This window comes from Salmo salar, chromosome ssa05 (assembly GCF_905237065.1).
Source record: "Salmo salar chromosome ssa05, Ssal_v3.1, whole genome shotgun sequence".
Taxonomy (NCBI): domain Eukaryota; kingdom Metazoa; phylum Chordata; class Actinopteri; order Salmoniformes; family Salmonidae; genus Salmo; species Salmo salar.
The window spans coordinates 67,492,339-67,509,318 of record NC_059446.1 but is presented as its reverse complement, the minus strand read 5'-3'; the positions used below and the strand labels follow the sequence as shown (position 1 = coordinate 67,509,318).

General features: G+C 41.7%; 1 protein-coding gene across 5 annotated transcripts in view; it reads left to right on the top strand.

The window, feature by feature from the left end:
• The window catches only part of LOC106605641 (dual specificity tyrosine-phosphorylation-regulated kinase 1B), a 68,193-nt gene that overhangs the window by 25,188 nt on the left and 26,025 nt on the right, over positions 1–16,980 (top strand). The window contains exon 1 of one of the 5 annotated variants that reach the window (XM_014201506.2): positions 12,760–13,378. The exons of 1 other annotated variant lie outside the window; for it this stretch is intronic. In XM_014201506.2, the coding sequence (XP_014056981.1) occupies positions 13,234–13,378 (145 nt within the window). In that variant the 5' untranslated portion in view covers positions 12,760–13,233. Of the gene's footprint in view, positions 1–12,759; positions 13,379–16,980 lie in introns of those variants that run through there. 3 more of the 5 variants (XM_014201507.2, XM_014201508.2, XM_014201510.2) reach the window with 3 other exon arrangements.

Sequence of the window (16,980 nt, the reverse complement as noted above, 5' to 3'; positions counted from 1 at the left end):
CGAAATTGTTATATTGGTGCATCACTAATTACAATTCAGAAATCTGACAACATCAATGCGGGGTAGAGTAGTGTTGTCAAGATACTCGAATTTTGACTTTGATACCAGGTTTAGTATCACAATACTCAATACCAAAACGATACCACAGCATAAAAAGGCATATTATCCAAAGTCACAGAATAGAACTTGATCCAGACAAACTCAGCTACTGCTTTATTCAATCGTTGGGCATCTTTTGAGTTCAATATCAGTACATTTGCATTTTTTTACATAATGGTAATCACTTATTTGAATGGTAAATCTCTATTGATAAACTGGGTAAATCAAGCTGTAGTCTAGGCCTATCCACAATACAGGTGAATGCATATTCAATAGTAGTGTGTGCATGCATTGAATTATTCATTAGGCTACAAAATAAGCTTTCCAGTGACACTGACTCCCCCAATGATGAAAATGAAGCATAGGCTACTCACCGGAGATGGCCGATGCACTCGTGCCAATATCTCAAGGTAAGCTACTTTGAAAAACAGTGCTGTTCACTCCGACTTGCTCAAAAGTTAAGAAAAAAATGGTTCTACAGACAGATTAGTCTTCTCTTTTCAGCAGTAGGCATTTGCTTTACAAACGGTAGGCCTACGTTTTTCTCGCAATTTTATTTTGAAATTTGTGAAAGGCAAACTGACAGCCACAACCAACCATAAAAATATCATTCATAGATGGAGGTTCCCATTCAAGTCAGGTGCACACTGTGCCAGGGTTAGAGCTTCCAAAACCCTTCTGTGGATTATATCTATGACCACAACGCAACAACCTGTTCTACACTGAGTGTACAAAACATTAAGGACACCTGCTCTTTCCATGACAAACTGACCATGTGAATTCAGCTGGAAGCTATGATCTCTTATTGATGTCACTTGTTAAATCCACTTCAATCTGTGTAGATGTGAAGGAGAGGAGACAGGTTAAAGAAGGATGTTTAGAACTTGAGGCAATTGAGACTGGGATTGTGTGTGTGCCATTCAGAGGGTGAATGAGCAAGACAAAATATGTAAGTGCCTTTTGAACGGGGTATGGTAGTAGGTGTCAGGTGAACCTGTTTGTGTCAAGAACTGCAACCCTGAAGGGTTTTTCACATAAAACATGTTTGCTATGTGTATCAACAATGGTCCACCACCCAAACAACATCCAGCCAACATGTCAACATCGGCCAGCAAACCTGTGGAAGGCTTTCGACACTTGTGGAGTCCATGTCCCGATGAGTTGAGGCTGTTTTGAGGGTAAAGGGTTTCACTATACAGAAGTTTCGTATACTGTTCGTGCAACACTAGGGTAGAGAGCAGAGACCAAGTCACATATTCATAATTGCATCCCTTCAAACACTTAGGCTGCATTTATACAGGCAGACCAATTCTGATATTTTTTCCACCAATTGTCTTTTGACCAATCACATCAAATCTTTTCACCTCAGATCTTTTTCAGAGCTGATTTGATTGGTCGAAAGACCAATTAGTGAAAAAAGATCAGAATTGGGCTCTGTGTGAACACAGCCATAGAGATCCACTCACACAAACAATTATTCATACCATAAAGATGTTCAGACACCTGAGGGGCCACATTACCCTCGAGCATACTGAGCCCATGACAAGCAGACACATGCCAACCCGCCTTGACATATGTCCACCCCCTGCACACACCTCCATGTGCCCACATACCCGAATGCATCCATATGAACACTGGCAAACAGTGGCAGGGTCCAAAACGTGCCGCCAGTCCAAGCCGCCCAGCCCACCCACCTGCCACAAAGATCCCTTGTTTGGACACAGGAGTGACCAGTAGATCAGCCAGACCACTCAGACCCGGTTTGACTACGGACAAAGAGCACCATTCCTTAATCCCTTCCTTGAAGTAAACACAGATCTGAGATGGTATGGAGTGGTGAAAGCTCTCTCTTATCCAATCACACATAGATCTGTGATTACCTCTAGGAATGAGGAAACATTGTCCAACTATTGGAACAGGGCCCTAAGACGTAGAGTTATGTGGGAGTGTCAGGAAGTAACGTTTGGAATTTCCAGGTGCGTGATGGGTAGGGTGGGGAAAGGGGGTGGTGGATATGCCCCCTCCGATTGGTCTGCCCCAAGGTAACACCCAGCACTTTACCCGGATTGCCCTAGAGATAAACCCCTACTACAGAACTGGGTTCCACAAATTGTAAGTGGCTTTGGATTAAACGTGTCATTCAAATAAATTAATTAGCTAGCTCGTCTGTCTGCCCAGTAGACTCTAGGCAATGGCTATCCATCTGTGTTAATGATTGTGAATATTTACATATTTTGTCCCTTTTGACATCCTGCGCTTGTGCACCTTTGCTTGTGCTGCAGACTGTGTGCTCCCATGGACAGGCCATTTGTGCTCGCATACGTGTGTTTGTGTGTGTGTATGCTTGTAAGTGAAAGGCCCTGTTGTCTCTGTGGGAGTGTGAGACTGTTCCCAGCTTCAACAATGACAGCCAAAGTGACTGTCTGTGTGCCTGCATGCCTGCACATACCCTTTGCCAGCCACCATGCCAGCTCTAAACTGGCACAGCAAGAATTAAATAGCCAGAGCTTCTAGAGATTATGGCTGGCTTAACAGAAGCTTAATCACATCATATGTGCGCAGTATAGGGTGACTAGGAAAGGAACATCAACCAAGAGGGGGAGGAATATATATATTTTACAGTGAAGAGTGGGAGGGGACTTTAAAAGGAGATGGGAAATTGTTATTTTAGGTACTTTGCAGGCTACAGCTATACCACTGTGGATTTGAATAGAAGGAATGGTTGGTGCAGGTTCCCCTAATAAAAGCCTGTTTTACCCTTAAGCCAACATCGGCTACCTTCTGTTTTTAGGGTTTTCAACTCCGGTGCTCTTTGTGCTGTAACACATCTCACAAAGTTTTCACCACTGCTAGCCGAGTCACTGAAGTCAGAACTCTTCAGATAAACTTGATGACAGCACTCTTAACTCATAACGCAGAGCCAAACATGCTTTTGTGAGGCAAACCAGTAACCACAGGAGCGACGCGGTCCTTGTTATCGACGGACTGTCAAGCATGATCCTTTAAATTACAGTCAGATTTTCTCTTGGGGACTTTTCTTTACTCCTAAGGTGTCAGTTGGAATTAAATTGTGCAGCTATTTATAAACCGTGATCCATCTTTACCCATTTTGTCTGTGTAAGTAGTCTCATGTCCGGTGCTGTGTCAGTTACAGGGCAACCTTGTATCCTAGTGCCGACGCGGCGCTGGACTGGCTGGATCCTTCCAAGTGAGGCAATTATTACCCAACGAATGTGATAAGTAGTTAGTATTGATTGGATTTGGATTTGACTACATCCTCCACAAGCCCTCCCTCTGCAGGAAGAGGCCACATCTGTGACAGATCCATGTCAATTAACCCACAGTGGCCTGTTAACCCGTGTACCTGAAGTTAATGAAACGCTATTCAATACTCAGATGTGCCAGGTGTGAAATACTGGACATGAGAGGAAGAATCTAATGAAATGCTGCTGCAGAGTGTTGGGCTAAAAGACCACATTTGAGACCTTGGGGTGATTGGAGAGCGGAGGCCCTTCCGCCCTCCAGTGCATTTTTGTCATCAGTTTAAAGGTGCAATATGCAGAAATCGCTCTGCTATTTCCTGGTCGCTAAAGTTCTAATAGTTTGCCTAATTTCAGTTTGACCCAAACAAGTGTAGAGAATCATTGTACCATCTAAACCGCTGTGAAATATATTTTCAATAACCGAAAATATTGTATTTTCAGCTGTTTTGAAGCTGGTGTACAAAACCGAAAGTAAAAGATGCAAAAACTAAACTTAAGAAACGGTAAGCATAGAAATAACCCACATAGAACAGATCTACTGCTTCTTAGACTTGCTTTCAATGAGTGACGGATCTATAACTCACATTTAAAATCAAATGAAATGTTATTTGTCACATGCGCTGAATACAACAGGTGTAGGTAGACCTTACTGTGAAATGCTTACTTACAAGCCCTTGACCAGCAATGCTTTAAGAAGTTAAGAAGAAAAATGTAAATTGCATAAGTAAAAACAAACAAACAAAAAAAGGAAAAAATTATTAAACAAGCACAATTTCTATGTCAATTTGGTCAGGTTGCCCAAAAAGTTATATATTGCAGCTTTAAACTGGATCGGTTGCTTGCTGGATGGCAAATTGAGTGTCTTCTTATTTTTATGTCTGTTTAGACATTTGAATAAATGCTGCAACTGTCCTTGTCTGTCTGTTCTTCCTTACTGTACTTTTTTTGTAGCAATGCTACCGTACCTGTAGACTTCCGGTAATTGTGCTAACACTAGTTAGCATTGGCTTGCGAAACTACCGCAAACTTCCTTCTTACTGCACGCAGAGACATAAACATTTAATAACTCCAGATAAATGCCAGAATCTCGCAGTATCCCTTTAAGGCAGATGTTTACATTTATGTAAAGAAAACTGACACTGCTGTTCATTGATAACAGCTAACCGTGTGGTATTCAGCTGGGGGTTTTGGGAGAGACCACAGCCTACAATATATAATGTCCTCACTACCCTATCAGAATTGAGTCGGTGTCTACAACCAGCTGGTACTTAGGCTACAATGTATTAATTGCAGTCGATGTTATGTCACTGTTTCTTCATCATTATGCATAGATATTGTAATGAATCTAGGATGGAGAGCAGGTAGATTTGACTCTCCAAACTGTAGGCAAAAAATAACTTCAGCCTGTTTCCAGAAAATCTGCAAATTATTGTTGTGATGCTATTTCAGTTAGATAGTCAGTACAAGGTCTAGTCCTGGCTGTGATGGTATGTGTTCTGTTTTCCAATAGATTTTGTAATGGGTTTGTCTTTTGGCAAGTCATACTGCCGGAGCCATTTCTAATAATGTTAATGGTGACTGTGAAATGTGTCTGCCTGCCTATCCCTCTCCAAATCCATCCTGACAGTATCAACTGCAGCTATTTTAGGAGTTATAAGTTCATGTTGAAGCAGTTGCTGATGGTAAAAATGAGTTTCTCTATACTTGACACTGAATCTAGAAAATGTTGCCTGACATTTAAAAAAGCATTGTGTGACATGATCCTAGCCACATCCATGTAGTATTTAATTGCACTTTGCACTGGAGTGAGTTGCTCCCCTATAACACAGTGCAGTTGCTTGGTGCTAGTCAGAAAAGACATCACTCTTCCTCTGGCAGTGCCCAGCCAGTGGTTTGTTGTAATAACTAGGGTTGGCCACTGGGGGCATCAAAGGAGGGGCCACCAGACCCTCCTCAAATTTAACAATGTTTGGCCTGCATCACACCCGTTAATCTACTTCTCTGGATGTTTATCCTGGTCCTAAAGTCAGCCCGGGTGCTGTCACAAAGCCTCAGTTCCAATTCCTCTTACTAGATTACAAAATATTTTGTTATTTTCTGCCTTTATTGTATGTGAAATGTATGCTGTTAATTTAAATGGAAGAGCAGGAGGGTATTTTTTTGCATACAGACAGACTGTCACAACTAGAACTGTGCTATTGCCTCTTATGGGTATATCCCAAACAAAAACCTGATCTCAAAATAAACTCTCCCTGACCCCTTAAGAAAAAATAACCCTTAATCCTGGCATTGTAAACCATGACATAGTGCAACATTGGAAATGTCTACATGCATGCCGAGACAACATTGTGTTATGTACAATAGATGAGGATCCTGTCTAACACTTTTGGGTCTCTGTGTGACACAGTTTTGTGGTATGTGTGACTAGCCCCGTCTGTCTGTCTGTGCTGGAATGAATGTGTGCTTTTCAGGTGAAAGGTCGAGCAGGGGGAGGGGGAGCCTCATCAGGGATTAAGGGTGGGGATTCTCTGTCTCTCTCCAGAAAAGGGTCAGGCATAAGCGCAAAGACATGTGCATAGGGATGCCGTGTAAGCCCTCTCTCTGTGCCATTATCCCTCCCCCTTTAATACATACACAGTAATGCGCACAAATGAGAGTGGACCTGCACCTACTTGAGAACAGGTTACAAGTTTCTGGCAAAAAAAAAAATGTTTTATAAATAAGGGAGCCTTAAGAAATTTGGAAATTAAAATATTGTAAAATTAAAATTATAGAGAAGTATAATTAATTAATTAAATTGTGATGAAAAGGATAATTTATGTTGTAGAATGCTTCCTGAGTTTATTAGAATTGAAATGGAAACGATGGTAACTCTGAGCAGAACACATTTATACCTCAGTTTTGTTCAGCGGTTTCATACAGGAGAATGGAGACCTCTAGGGGTCATTAGCAGACATTGAAGGAGATGTTTGACTAGACAGATTTACCTTTTTTTTTTTTTGATCATACAAAAAAGTTATTTCCTCTTTTCTATTCAACAGTTATCATTTCTAAGCATCACATAACAAAAACATAACATAAGAGATTGTGGGACTTTATGAAATGCTTTCTGTGTTGAATTTCATTTGTAAATCTGCATGGTTACTTGCAAGGAAGCAAACAGTTTTTTAAGTTTACCCCTGCTATAAAAACAAAATGGCATAACTTTGACACTAATATTATCTAGATTGCTCAATCTGTTTGTCCAGTATTCTCGGCACGGCCCAAGTATTTGCCTCCCCTTTGCTACACTCCTACACCTGTCCTTGCATGGGACCACCTGTTCTTGCAGGGACCTCCTGGGTCCTATTTATGGACAAAGCGCCTCAAACTTCTTTCAGTGTTCAACTTGACTCTCTGCCTGCTCTTGGGTTTCTTGGCAGAGCTCTAGTGGCAGTAGCAACATTAGGCCATTTTTGTCACATGTAACTCCAACCTTTCCTGTACACTATATAGCCCACTGGGAAACATAACACATGCTCATGCTCATCACCTATGACATGCCTTGCGCCTGTTTTGTAAACGCCTGTAGTTGCCGGGTGGAATTATGGTTCACGGCTAGAAGGGATCCAGCTTTTGTCAAATTAATGTCAAAAGTATACTTTTTTTTGCATTTTAGCTAACCCTAAACCTTTTCCTAACTTTAACCTAATTCTCCTAACCTGCTGCTTAAGTTCTCCTAACATGCTACGAAAAGTCAACTCTGATGTTAATTTCACAAAAGCTGGATCCCTTCTAGGCATGACCAGGAATTCTGCCACATTTCCCATTCCTCCCAGAGGTCCTTGAGCTGTTGTGATGATCAGAGTGGCATGTTGTAACAGAGGATGAGGTGTAGATGTATATTTTGTTTTACATTGTTTCACTCAAGTCAAAGTTAGAGATTCAAATATCAGTTCCTTGTCAGTGTGTTACTTTTAACAGTTGCAGCTTGATGTAACATACTGCAAGTTCTAGATAACTTTAATAAATCAAGCATTTTACATCACTTTCTATTGCATAATTTTCAATGTTTTACAAAGTGAATTGTATTATTGGCTAATTGTATTCCATTCCAAAGGCACTGCCATGGGGTGTCAAAGGGTCGTAAAAAGGTTAGTGCCTATTTAAAAAATGTGGAGACCTTGGCGTCACAAGGCGCCATGTAACCTTATTTAGTTGTCAGGATTTCACTGGTCGGCAATGAGAGCTATGATATATATATTTGGATATTCTGCCTGTAGATAGGGAGGTTGGAAATACAGCAGAGAAGCATGTGATTCGTTGTTGGTAAGGATTCCATCATCCCTGCGCTGGGTGAGAATGAGTGATGATTAAGATGGGTGAAATCAATGCTTGTCTCTGGGTCTACTTATCGCAGAAATTAAATGACATTTAGTTTAACAGTATACACACACCTTATAAAACATTTTCCCAGGCTTTAGCTGAGTTGAAACGCAACCCCGGTAACCTCCCCGCAGTGTAATTGTAATTCGCTGCTGTATTACCCCTCCGTTCCTCTGGCGCTCACTAGCTTCTTCTGTAGAGTTCGACTACCGTATCTTCCCACTGCATCATGTTTACCTAGCAACACGCATCACACGCTGCCGGCCCTCCCATTGGTCATTTCAAAACGCACCCGGGACCAATGGCAGGGCTGTTACCATGGTACAGTGTGTAGTTGCCGGGTGGAATTTTGCTGCAAGGCACGTGAGTCCCGGAGTCTTCGCCTTGCGTTTTTAATCTCGGGTGTCTGGGAGCTTTGCAAACGTGATTTATTGGAACCGAGTCACACTCCCTTTGGAGAGTCAGCTCACATAATACACGTACACATTTATCTATAAATTTGTGCGAATACAATCAAAATAGTGTTATGGCACAAGGAGGCTGCACCAGTTCGGGTTGGACTGTATGTGCCATGCTGTGCCTCTGTTCGGCGCTAAGGGGAAAGGGGGACTGAATTTGCTGGCTAATTGCTCAACCAAGTTTAGTATAACGTTATGATGTTGCTATTCAAATTTGGTGTGTCATATTTTGGAACAAAGATGGAGAGAGGCTGTGGTGTCAGTCTCCAGATCCGATTAAAGACTGTCAAAGTCCCTGGCATTTTGGAATTAAGTTGTAAGCAGTTTACACATACATTTGGGGACATAATTGTTAATAATTCTATTAGATATTAAATGTATTGTTTAGGCTACCTATTGTTATTTTTCTCATCATTTGTATGTTTCTGGTAACAGTTTTTTTTTAATGTTCAGAACATTGAATCATTGTTGTTGGTGACTGTGAACATCCTAATTTCTGTTCTAGAGAACATTCGTAATTGAGAAATATAGCAATACCCTGCGACTTTTTAAATTGCCTGTCTTACCAGAACATAGCAAATGCATACACAGTGCAACTGCAGAGCAACCCCAGGTGCTATTGCAAAAGTAATTCTAAAGTTCTTGTCCTGCATGGAAATTGTACATTTATTTTGGGTGTGAGCACCCACACTCCCCTTCCCATATCGCCTACCACCTCAGTAACATCCCTAACCTATAACCTGTAATTGGGGTTTAGTTTTTGCATCAACAGTGCTCTCTTATGGAAGTGACACATGCTGCATAGCTATTGCAAATATCTCCAGCTCGCAGTTTGATTAAATTGTGTGCTGAAATCTATCCCAATCCTTGCATGACGACAGTAGCTGTCTGCAGTGAAGTGAAGTTAAAAAGTTTTTCTGAAGGGGGAACACGCACATTCACTGGCTACCGTGGAGGATGAATGACGGCATGGTTAACCTCGTTTTGTACATCCCATCCCATCTCTCCAGTTGCTGTTCTTTTGGGGGAGAATATGGAAACGAATACCCAACATGAACACGCAGGGATTCACAACATGCAATCTCCTTGAGAACAGACAATGTTGTTTCGTTTCCACACTTCACAGGGAATTATTTTCAGAGCTTTCAAAATACCAAGGCTAAATTATCACATTACTTAACCTGCCCTTTGTGTTTTACTGGATTGAGATACATATACATTTTTGAAGTCATCTGTTATTATGTCATATAGATAATAATTTACCCCATTGCCATTTATTGGTGTCATAAGGGTGTAAAATAGTTTTTCTTCCTGTATTTGATCTGAAGAAGAAACAAAGTATATTTTGTTAATATTCCCAAAAAAGTAACTCAGTTTGATCACATTGTCAGTGTTTTCAGATATCCTGGATCATGTAATTGCCTGTTTGGCTTACGTTAGCCTAGTTTGTGTGACTTGGAGGCAAGTTTTATTTTTTAATTTACTGGACATAATATTTTAACTAGATGTGAACGGTCACCTGGCACATGTCCCTGTGCTGGCATTAGATATTCTCGTTTTGTGTTTTTCTGTGCTCTATCAAGTTATGCATGCTATTTATGGGAAGTTTTTAAAGTATTGTTTGAACTTTTCTATATAGATCTTTTTTGCATGACTTCATGAGCTACCCCTTTGGTCGCATTTCTAGTGGTCTTACCCCCTTCCCCTATCTGTCTACCTGAGGTCTTTAATAACTGTTTCCGCGGGCACGTCTTTCTGCCTCCGCGATGCATTTGGCGACGACGAGGAGGCAAGGGGACAGGGCAGCCTCATTTTCTATCTCCGCCCACATATCCAATTTGACCAATTCAAGCAGCTGAAGGGACGTCGTCTGACCAATCACGCTCAAGCTGCCGCGGCGTCGGATAGCAACAGAGCCTGCGAACGCGCACACTGGGGGTGGGGAGTGTTGAGCTCACGATCGAGGAAGGCGCGTCAGGGAAAGAGGAGAGTAGTGGCGGTGGAAAGCAAAAAGAGAAGGGGAAGGGTTTTGCCAGTGTGCGTGCTTTAGCACAGAAAAGGTGAAATCATTCTCAAGGACTGGTAGAACTAAATGAAGCTTGCAGAAATAGACATGGTGAAGGACAGCTAACAAATAGCTGTCTTAGTAATTATTTTCTGAATAAACCTGAGGAACAGGAAGCAACTTTTGTCATTATCCTGACTTGTAATACACTTCTGAAAGATATGTCATAAATAGGGTACAGCTTCAAGTTGACTCAAATGTAGTGTCACAAAATGCTTGCTTTACTGATTACATTACTGGTTTTAAGGTAACTTGTTTGACTTTATCCAATACCTTAGTTATTAGTTAGTTATAACTCACTTGCATATTTTCCTTATGCGCCATCGGACTCAACCTTTTGTTATAGATTGAGATGAGTTGACAAGTGTTTCCCACAGCACGTATCTCGTTCAGGAATATTGTTGCGGTTGTCATTTTCAGATATTGTGTGAATAGTGGAAAGGGCTTTTATTTGGGCACGCGCACCTAGTGTCGCCCCATCAATGTCGCCCTTGTCTATGTATGTGTGTATGTACAGTATATATATGTAATGTATATATATCTGCCTGTTACTATAAATGGAGAGGAGCAACTTTGTGGCGCAACTACTCTCGAAAAGGGGGATGCGAAAAGTCTCAGGGTTGACATCATGTAGCTGGGTGTGTTACAATATTTCAAGTACCCCGCGTGTAATTTCACATAAACAGAGAAATACAACTCTGCGTAATGTCTCCTTGCTGTACTGTGACTCTAGGTAGCCCCGCTAATTTAAGAATTTTAAACAATGTGCGTGGAGCTGCGTCAACCCAGCTGCTATCGGAGTGTATCTCCACAGCCCCCCTGCGCTCGAATAGCTGTTGGAACAATCCGCATCGCAGGGTGTGGATCCGGAGCGGTCCAGAAAGGGTAGCCAGCACAGGGAGTAATAACGGGAGAGGGGCGAATATGAGTTAATGCTACCCGGGAAGAACACCACCTCGGAGGTGAATATCCTGCGAGAAAAATCTGAGGATTGAATGAAAATATAGTTCATTGTTTGACCTGGAGGTATCAAAGGCGAAAGGAGCGCGAGGAGAGAGCATCGAGCCACATACGGAAGCTACGAACTGACTGGCAGCGAACGACTGCGTAGAAGACAGTGTGAGAGGGAGGTGACAGTGTTGAAAAGTATATTGCTTTTGTTCATTTGGAACTACGGAGTATTGGGTTTTATTTTAAAGGCACGTTTTTATTTTACTTTCGCGGGGATCACGACTCACTTCCGGAAACCCACTTTTTTTGTTGAGCAGTCGCTACAGTTTTTGTATCAAAACTGACGAAGAGACTCCAAAACCGGAATATTGCACTGTCGTCAATGTCTTGTCAGACGAGATACGTCAATTTAAAATAAAATAAAATATGGGAGAGTGCGGACCGGATTTATTGAATATATGTTAAATATTATATTCAAGTATTTGACATGCTGTAGTTAACAAACAGCCTTTGCCACTCAAGTGAACTGGCGAGAGAGAAGGATACATTTTTGCTGCGTATGTGGACGCGTCTCTGGCACATCAAAGCAAATCAAAATTGAACATTCACTTCTCTTTTTTTATTATCAAGAGAGGCGCATTGACTCTACCTAGATCAGAGACTTTGGAATAGAGCGCAAGAAACTGACACTGAAAACGGTTTTACTTTTGTTGTGCCTTGGAATACACTTACTTGCACATGAACACTTTGCTTTGTCGTATTTCTTTTTGCATGCACATGTTTATTTCTTCTTCCTGCACACGATAACATTTTTCACAAGCTAAAGGTTGTTGTCCCTCGTGTGTTTAGTTCCTTGTCCCTCTCCTCCCAGTTCTCGACCTGGCAGCGCTTAAGGGCACCCGTTAACTGTGGACTTCGCTAGTTCCTTCAAGGGGGAAGGGTAGATTTTCATGTTTATGCATCTGGTGGAGGAGACAAAGACAAAAAGCTTTTACTGTGGATGATTTATCTCTCTGAACTGTACCTTTTGTGTCACTGGATTAAACCACCAGGTTGAAGTCCGGGAAAGAAAACAGCACAGATGTTTTGGATTGCTTTCACCTGCTTATTTTTTGAGTGATTAGTTCACAATAGGATACTTACACAGAATCTAAGAGGCAAAGGCTATTTTTAGGGAGAGTGATGGGGTAAATGGTGGTAGTTGGAAATTGAGACCCCCACCCTCAGCCCACCAACACTTCCAGCTTTAGCTCTGGTTCCATTGTCAGCTGCTGAATTATCAAAACTGGAAATCCGAGTGGGGGTCCTGTCTCAGTCAAGCTCCCAGATATACATCTCACCCTTGTCTACTATCTGACTGTATCTTCTTTGCATCTTTGACTGGAATTAAAAAAGAAATTCAACAAGGAACAATGCATGAAACTCCGCACTTATAAGAAGCAAACTTGAGTAACCAAATATTTTCTTCCCCATATACACAGAGAAGCATATTTTTTATATATAATATATATATATATATATATATATATATATATATATATATATATATATATTAAATAAGAAATAGCTATGAATTATATAAGAATATGTAGTTTAAATAATTATATTATATTTTTACTTCAGAAATAAGCATTGTTGCCTGAAACCCAGTTCATTGCCTTAGAGAAACATTGTAATAAAGAATACCGAGGAAAGACGACGTGAAACTTTTTTGGAAACAAGTTAATGGTGCCTTTTTAGTTTCCTTGGTTCCTAATGTCTCCACCACTTCAGGATTGAATTGTTGACAAAGAAATATTTTTGTGTGAAACCCTTATATATACCTGCCTTTCCGGTTCAAACTTGAGTTTTATTGTCGTTGGATGTATATTGCTGAATTGCAGAGATTTCTGAAGATTTCTGAGGCGAGGATTACCCCTTCACTCTACACTTGATGCATCCTCATAGTTTTCCAAAGTAATTTTGGAATCCCCAAATTATAAACTTTGACTTGATTTCTGGGATACAGCGGCCCAACATACAAGAGTTTCCGATGGTGATCACTTCGTCAGTGGAGGAGAAGTCGCAGCCTTCTAACAGAATGGTCGCAAATCTGCCGACCGAATCCTGGATCAACAACCCAGAGCAAAGTCGCTACTTACCAACTCAGTCACACCTACTCCGGAAACCGACAAAAAGTTAGTACCAATATTGTTGGTTTGTGAATGAGTGTACACACTCTTACTTGAACATACAGACGCACATAAACACTCACACTCTCTCTTTCTCACTAATCACATGTGTTGTAAACTTTTAGTGGATCAATCTAAGCAAAGATAGTTTGTCATACTTGAATGATGTGTGGAATTATAAGTAGTAAAGTATGTCGCTATTGCATCACCTGTGTAGTTCTCTGTGAGACCCCCTCTCTTCCAAAAGGTTCACCACCTCTGTGGGTTGTTGTCATGTAGCTTTTCATGCACAGTTTTGACTTGTGCCTTGTTTATTCATAGTTTCTACGATCTGTGGTGTTGATGACACTGTGGCGCTTATCCTCCTCCAAAAGTCATGAACAATCACAAAACTGCATGCCATCGTAATTGTAAAAAACCAAAAAGAAGCAAGCATTATAGTGATGACATAATGAGAGGAGGGCGAGAGAATCGGGGAAAGACCTATCCATTATTTCCATAAGAGTTGGAGGATTAAAGTTGAAGCTGCAGAGCTCCATTGGTCGGTGTCCTACTACTGTTCGCATGGATGCATCAAGTACAGTTTTCATCATTGTTGTAGAGCGCTTCGGTGGAATAGTGTGCACGTGTTTTAACGTAGTAGAATGGAACTAATACAGATATTGTAATGTTTTGTCAGTGGCATAACAATGATGTAATTACAGAATCAACCTGTTCATATTGTTCTGACTTCATTTTGGACCTTGGGTTGGATAAAACCACTACCTCAACAATATGTGTTAGAGCATAAAAGTTTATCATTTTAAGTTGTTTTAGGGTTATTTTAGTAGGGCCTGGGATTCCCAGGAATACTCATCACAAAAACTCAAGCAAGCCCCACCTAGAGGAGTTCCACCTAGGAGACTAGGAGACCTCTGCCAACCTCCCCTTTTCCTTTCCCACAATTGTCTCCAGCCACTGGGAATAAATTCATTCCCTTTCAAGGTTACTGTTGCCCAGGCTTTACTACTGCAGTCCATTGATCTTTTGGTCCCAGTGTTTCCATGGATGGACACATGCCTTTTATGTTCTGCACAGCTGTGCTCTACTTGTACGAGTCGTGTGGTTCACACTAGAGAGTGTTTTACCATGACAGCCAGGCAGCTGGGAAATCCTAGCGAAGCTGGGAGTTCCACAGTCCGTGCGTGTGGTTGCAAAACAACTTTATTGATCTGAGTGTTAAACCTCAAAGCCTGTGATGGGGCCCTTCTCCACCTATCCTTTTGTTGGGGCCTGATGCATATTTTGAATTCTTAGATTACGTTTCTATCACCTCTGTTGTGGAGATTCCCTTAAAGTTTCACAGGGTTACATAATATTTGACATTTGGGCAATTCACAGTTTATTTTACGAGTATCATGACAGATTTATGTTGTTGCTGTATAAGTCAAGTGCTTCACGGAATCCCTGCCCCTGGGGAATTGCACATCTTATGTTCTGTCACGTTTCACAGTATCTGACTGTTGTAGATTCTCACTGTCTGGACCTGCTGGATCAATACAGGTCAATCAAAAGCAACACCTGGACCTACAGGGGTTTGAACTACTTTTGAACACCAGGCTTATTATTGTGTTATTACAGAGGATGTAGCCTGTTTTATTAATGACAAAGATACCTTAGTGTGGTGACATTCAGGCAGTGAATAGCCAGGTCTGTGTTTAGTACAGGAAGCAGCTTGTGGAGATGGTGATGCCTATTCAATGGACGGAAGAATAAAGATGGAAGTGGAGGGAGAGTTGGGGATGGGGGTAGATGAAGGCATGAATGAATACTGAGTTTGGGGTTTATCTGTTTATCCTTTCATTTTATTATTTATTTGTATAAGGGTTTCCCATTCTTGCCCAGTTCCGGCACTGGCTCAAGAAAGGAATTCAATTATCCGTCAATCGTTTATCCACTTAATGCTCTTTAGATATAAATTACTTAATTCTCCCATTTTTAAGAAAGTTTTCAAGCAAGCAATCTAAAGCTTCTGCGAGGACGACCACACCAGCCCCCCCCCACTGAATCCAGTCTGACCAGCTGGTCCAGCATGCTAGCAGGGAGCCGTCTCTGACACCGCCCTTGGTCAATCACAGTCAGTCATGCACTTTGTCCATGGCTGTGCCCTTGACGCTTGACATTGTAGCACTTATTTTAAGGTCACAGCTTTCCATGGTGCTGTTTATCTCAGGAGTTTCCCATAAAACTTAAGCGAGTTATCGGCATGCGGCTGAGAGGCCAGGATAAAGGTTGGGTTGAAAAGTGAAGCACGAGGAGGACACTTGTTGAATAGCTGACGGGATTCACCTTGTAGACTGCTTAGTGTACAGTAGTTTAATGCAGGTTCTCCCCATAAGCCTTAAATTGGATTGCAGCTTGGCTCAGGAAAGGGCTGTCTGTGTCCCATCCCCCTGCTGAGAGACTCCCTCTCGTGACACAGTGAGCCGCCACTGAAGTGGGCATGGTGTCTGGGGGTTACGTTGATACCTACTGTTGTCTGTCACAGCATGTTTGGTAGAAGTCTAGTCAATATTAAACAAGGCCTCTGCTTGATCAGAAACAAAAATGATCATGCACTGAAATAACTTGACTTGGTGATTACCTAAGTTGGTGGCCAGAACGTTTTGGCAGTTGGAAAGTTATCTAGTCGCCCCGCCTCCCCTCAACCATAAGTATTTATCATTGGCCAGACCTCGGGCTCACTCCTAATATTGCTATCTCTATTGGTAGGGAGATGGTGACACTTCGAGTCCAAGTTTACAGCTGAGTGCATAACCTTTCAATGTTGCCACACTATCACTTCCTAGTAACAGTGATTTAGCAGGCTAATTGTAAATCAACGCATGGCTGTAGTTGTCAATTGTAACTCAAAGCTCCTCTCTGGACTTTAAGAGGTATCAGACTCTGTGAGACAGGAATAGAAAGTGCAGTCTTTATACCCACAGATCTGGGTGACTTTTCAGCTATTTCCCCCTTTTAATTTAAGTTATTTTTATCCGAGTATCCAACTCTCTTTCTCTGCTGCCTATTTCTGTCCTCACAGTGTGGTGCAGGCTGAGCGGCTGTGTGTAGGTTGCTGACTTGAGTAACTGGGTAAGCATTTCACTGTTAGTCTACACCTGTTGTTTACGAAGTATGTGACAAATAACATTTGATTTAACTGTCTGGAAGATGCCGGAGAGAAATGTAACATGCTTGAGAAAGAGTGTGACTTTCTGTCTGGTTCATTTATTTTCTGTCTGGAAATGTTGAAGATATGATAATAGTTAGGCCTAAGGCCAAAGGTAAAGGCATGGTGGGAGCTTCTTTTCCTGAAGTAGGAAAACACACGGAGAAGACGAGGGCCATATCAGAGCTGGGGAAAGAGAACAAATCTCAGGTTAGGCCCTCTGTTAGTGGAGTTTGGACTGTGAGACTGAAAGCAGCGGTATCTGAAGCAGTCACACAAACACCACGTCCCCACCGCTGCCCTTTGCTCCTTTCCCTCCCTTCATCTTGTTTGTTTCCTGCACTAATTTATGGTCTAAAGGTGAAACGTCTCGTCCCCTTGCTTACTGTGGTTGAGTCATGTTTATCCTTCTGACTTT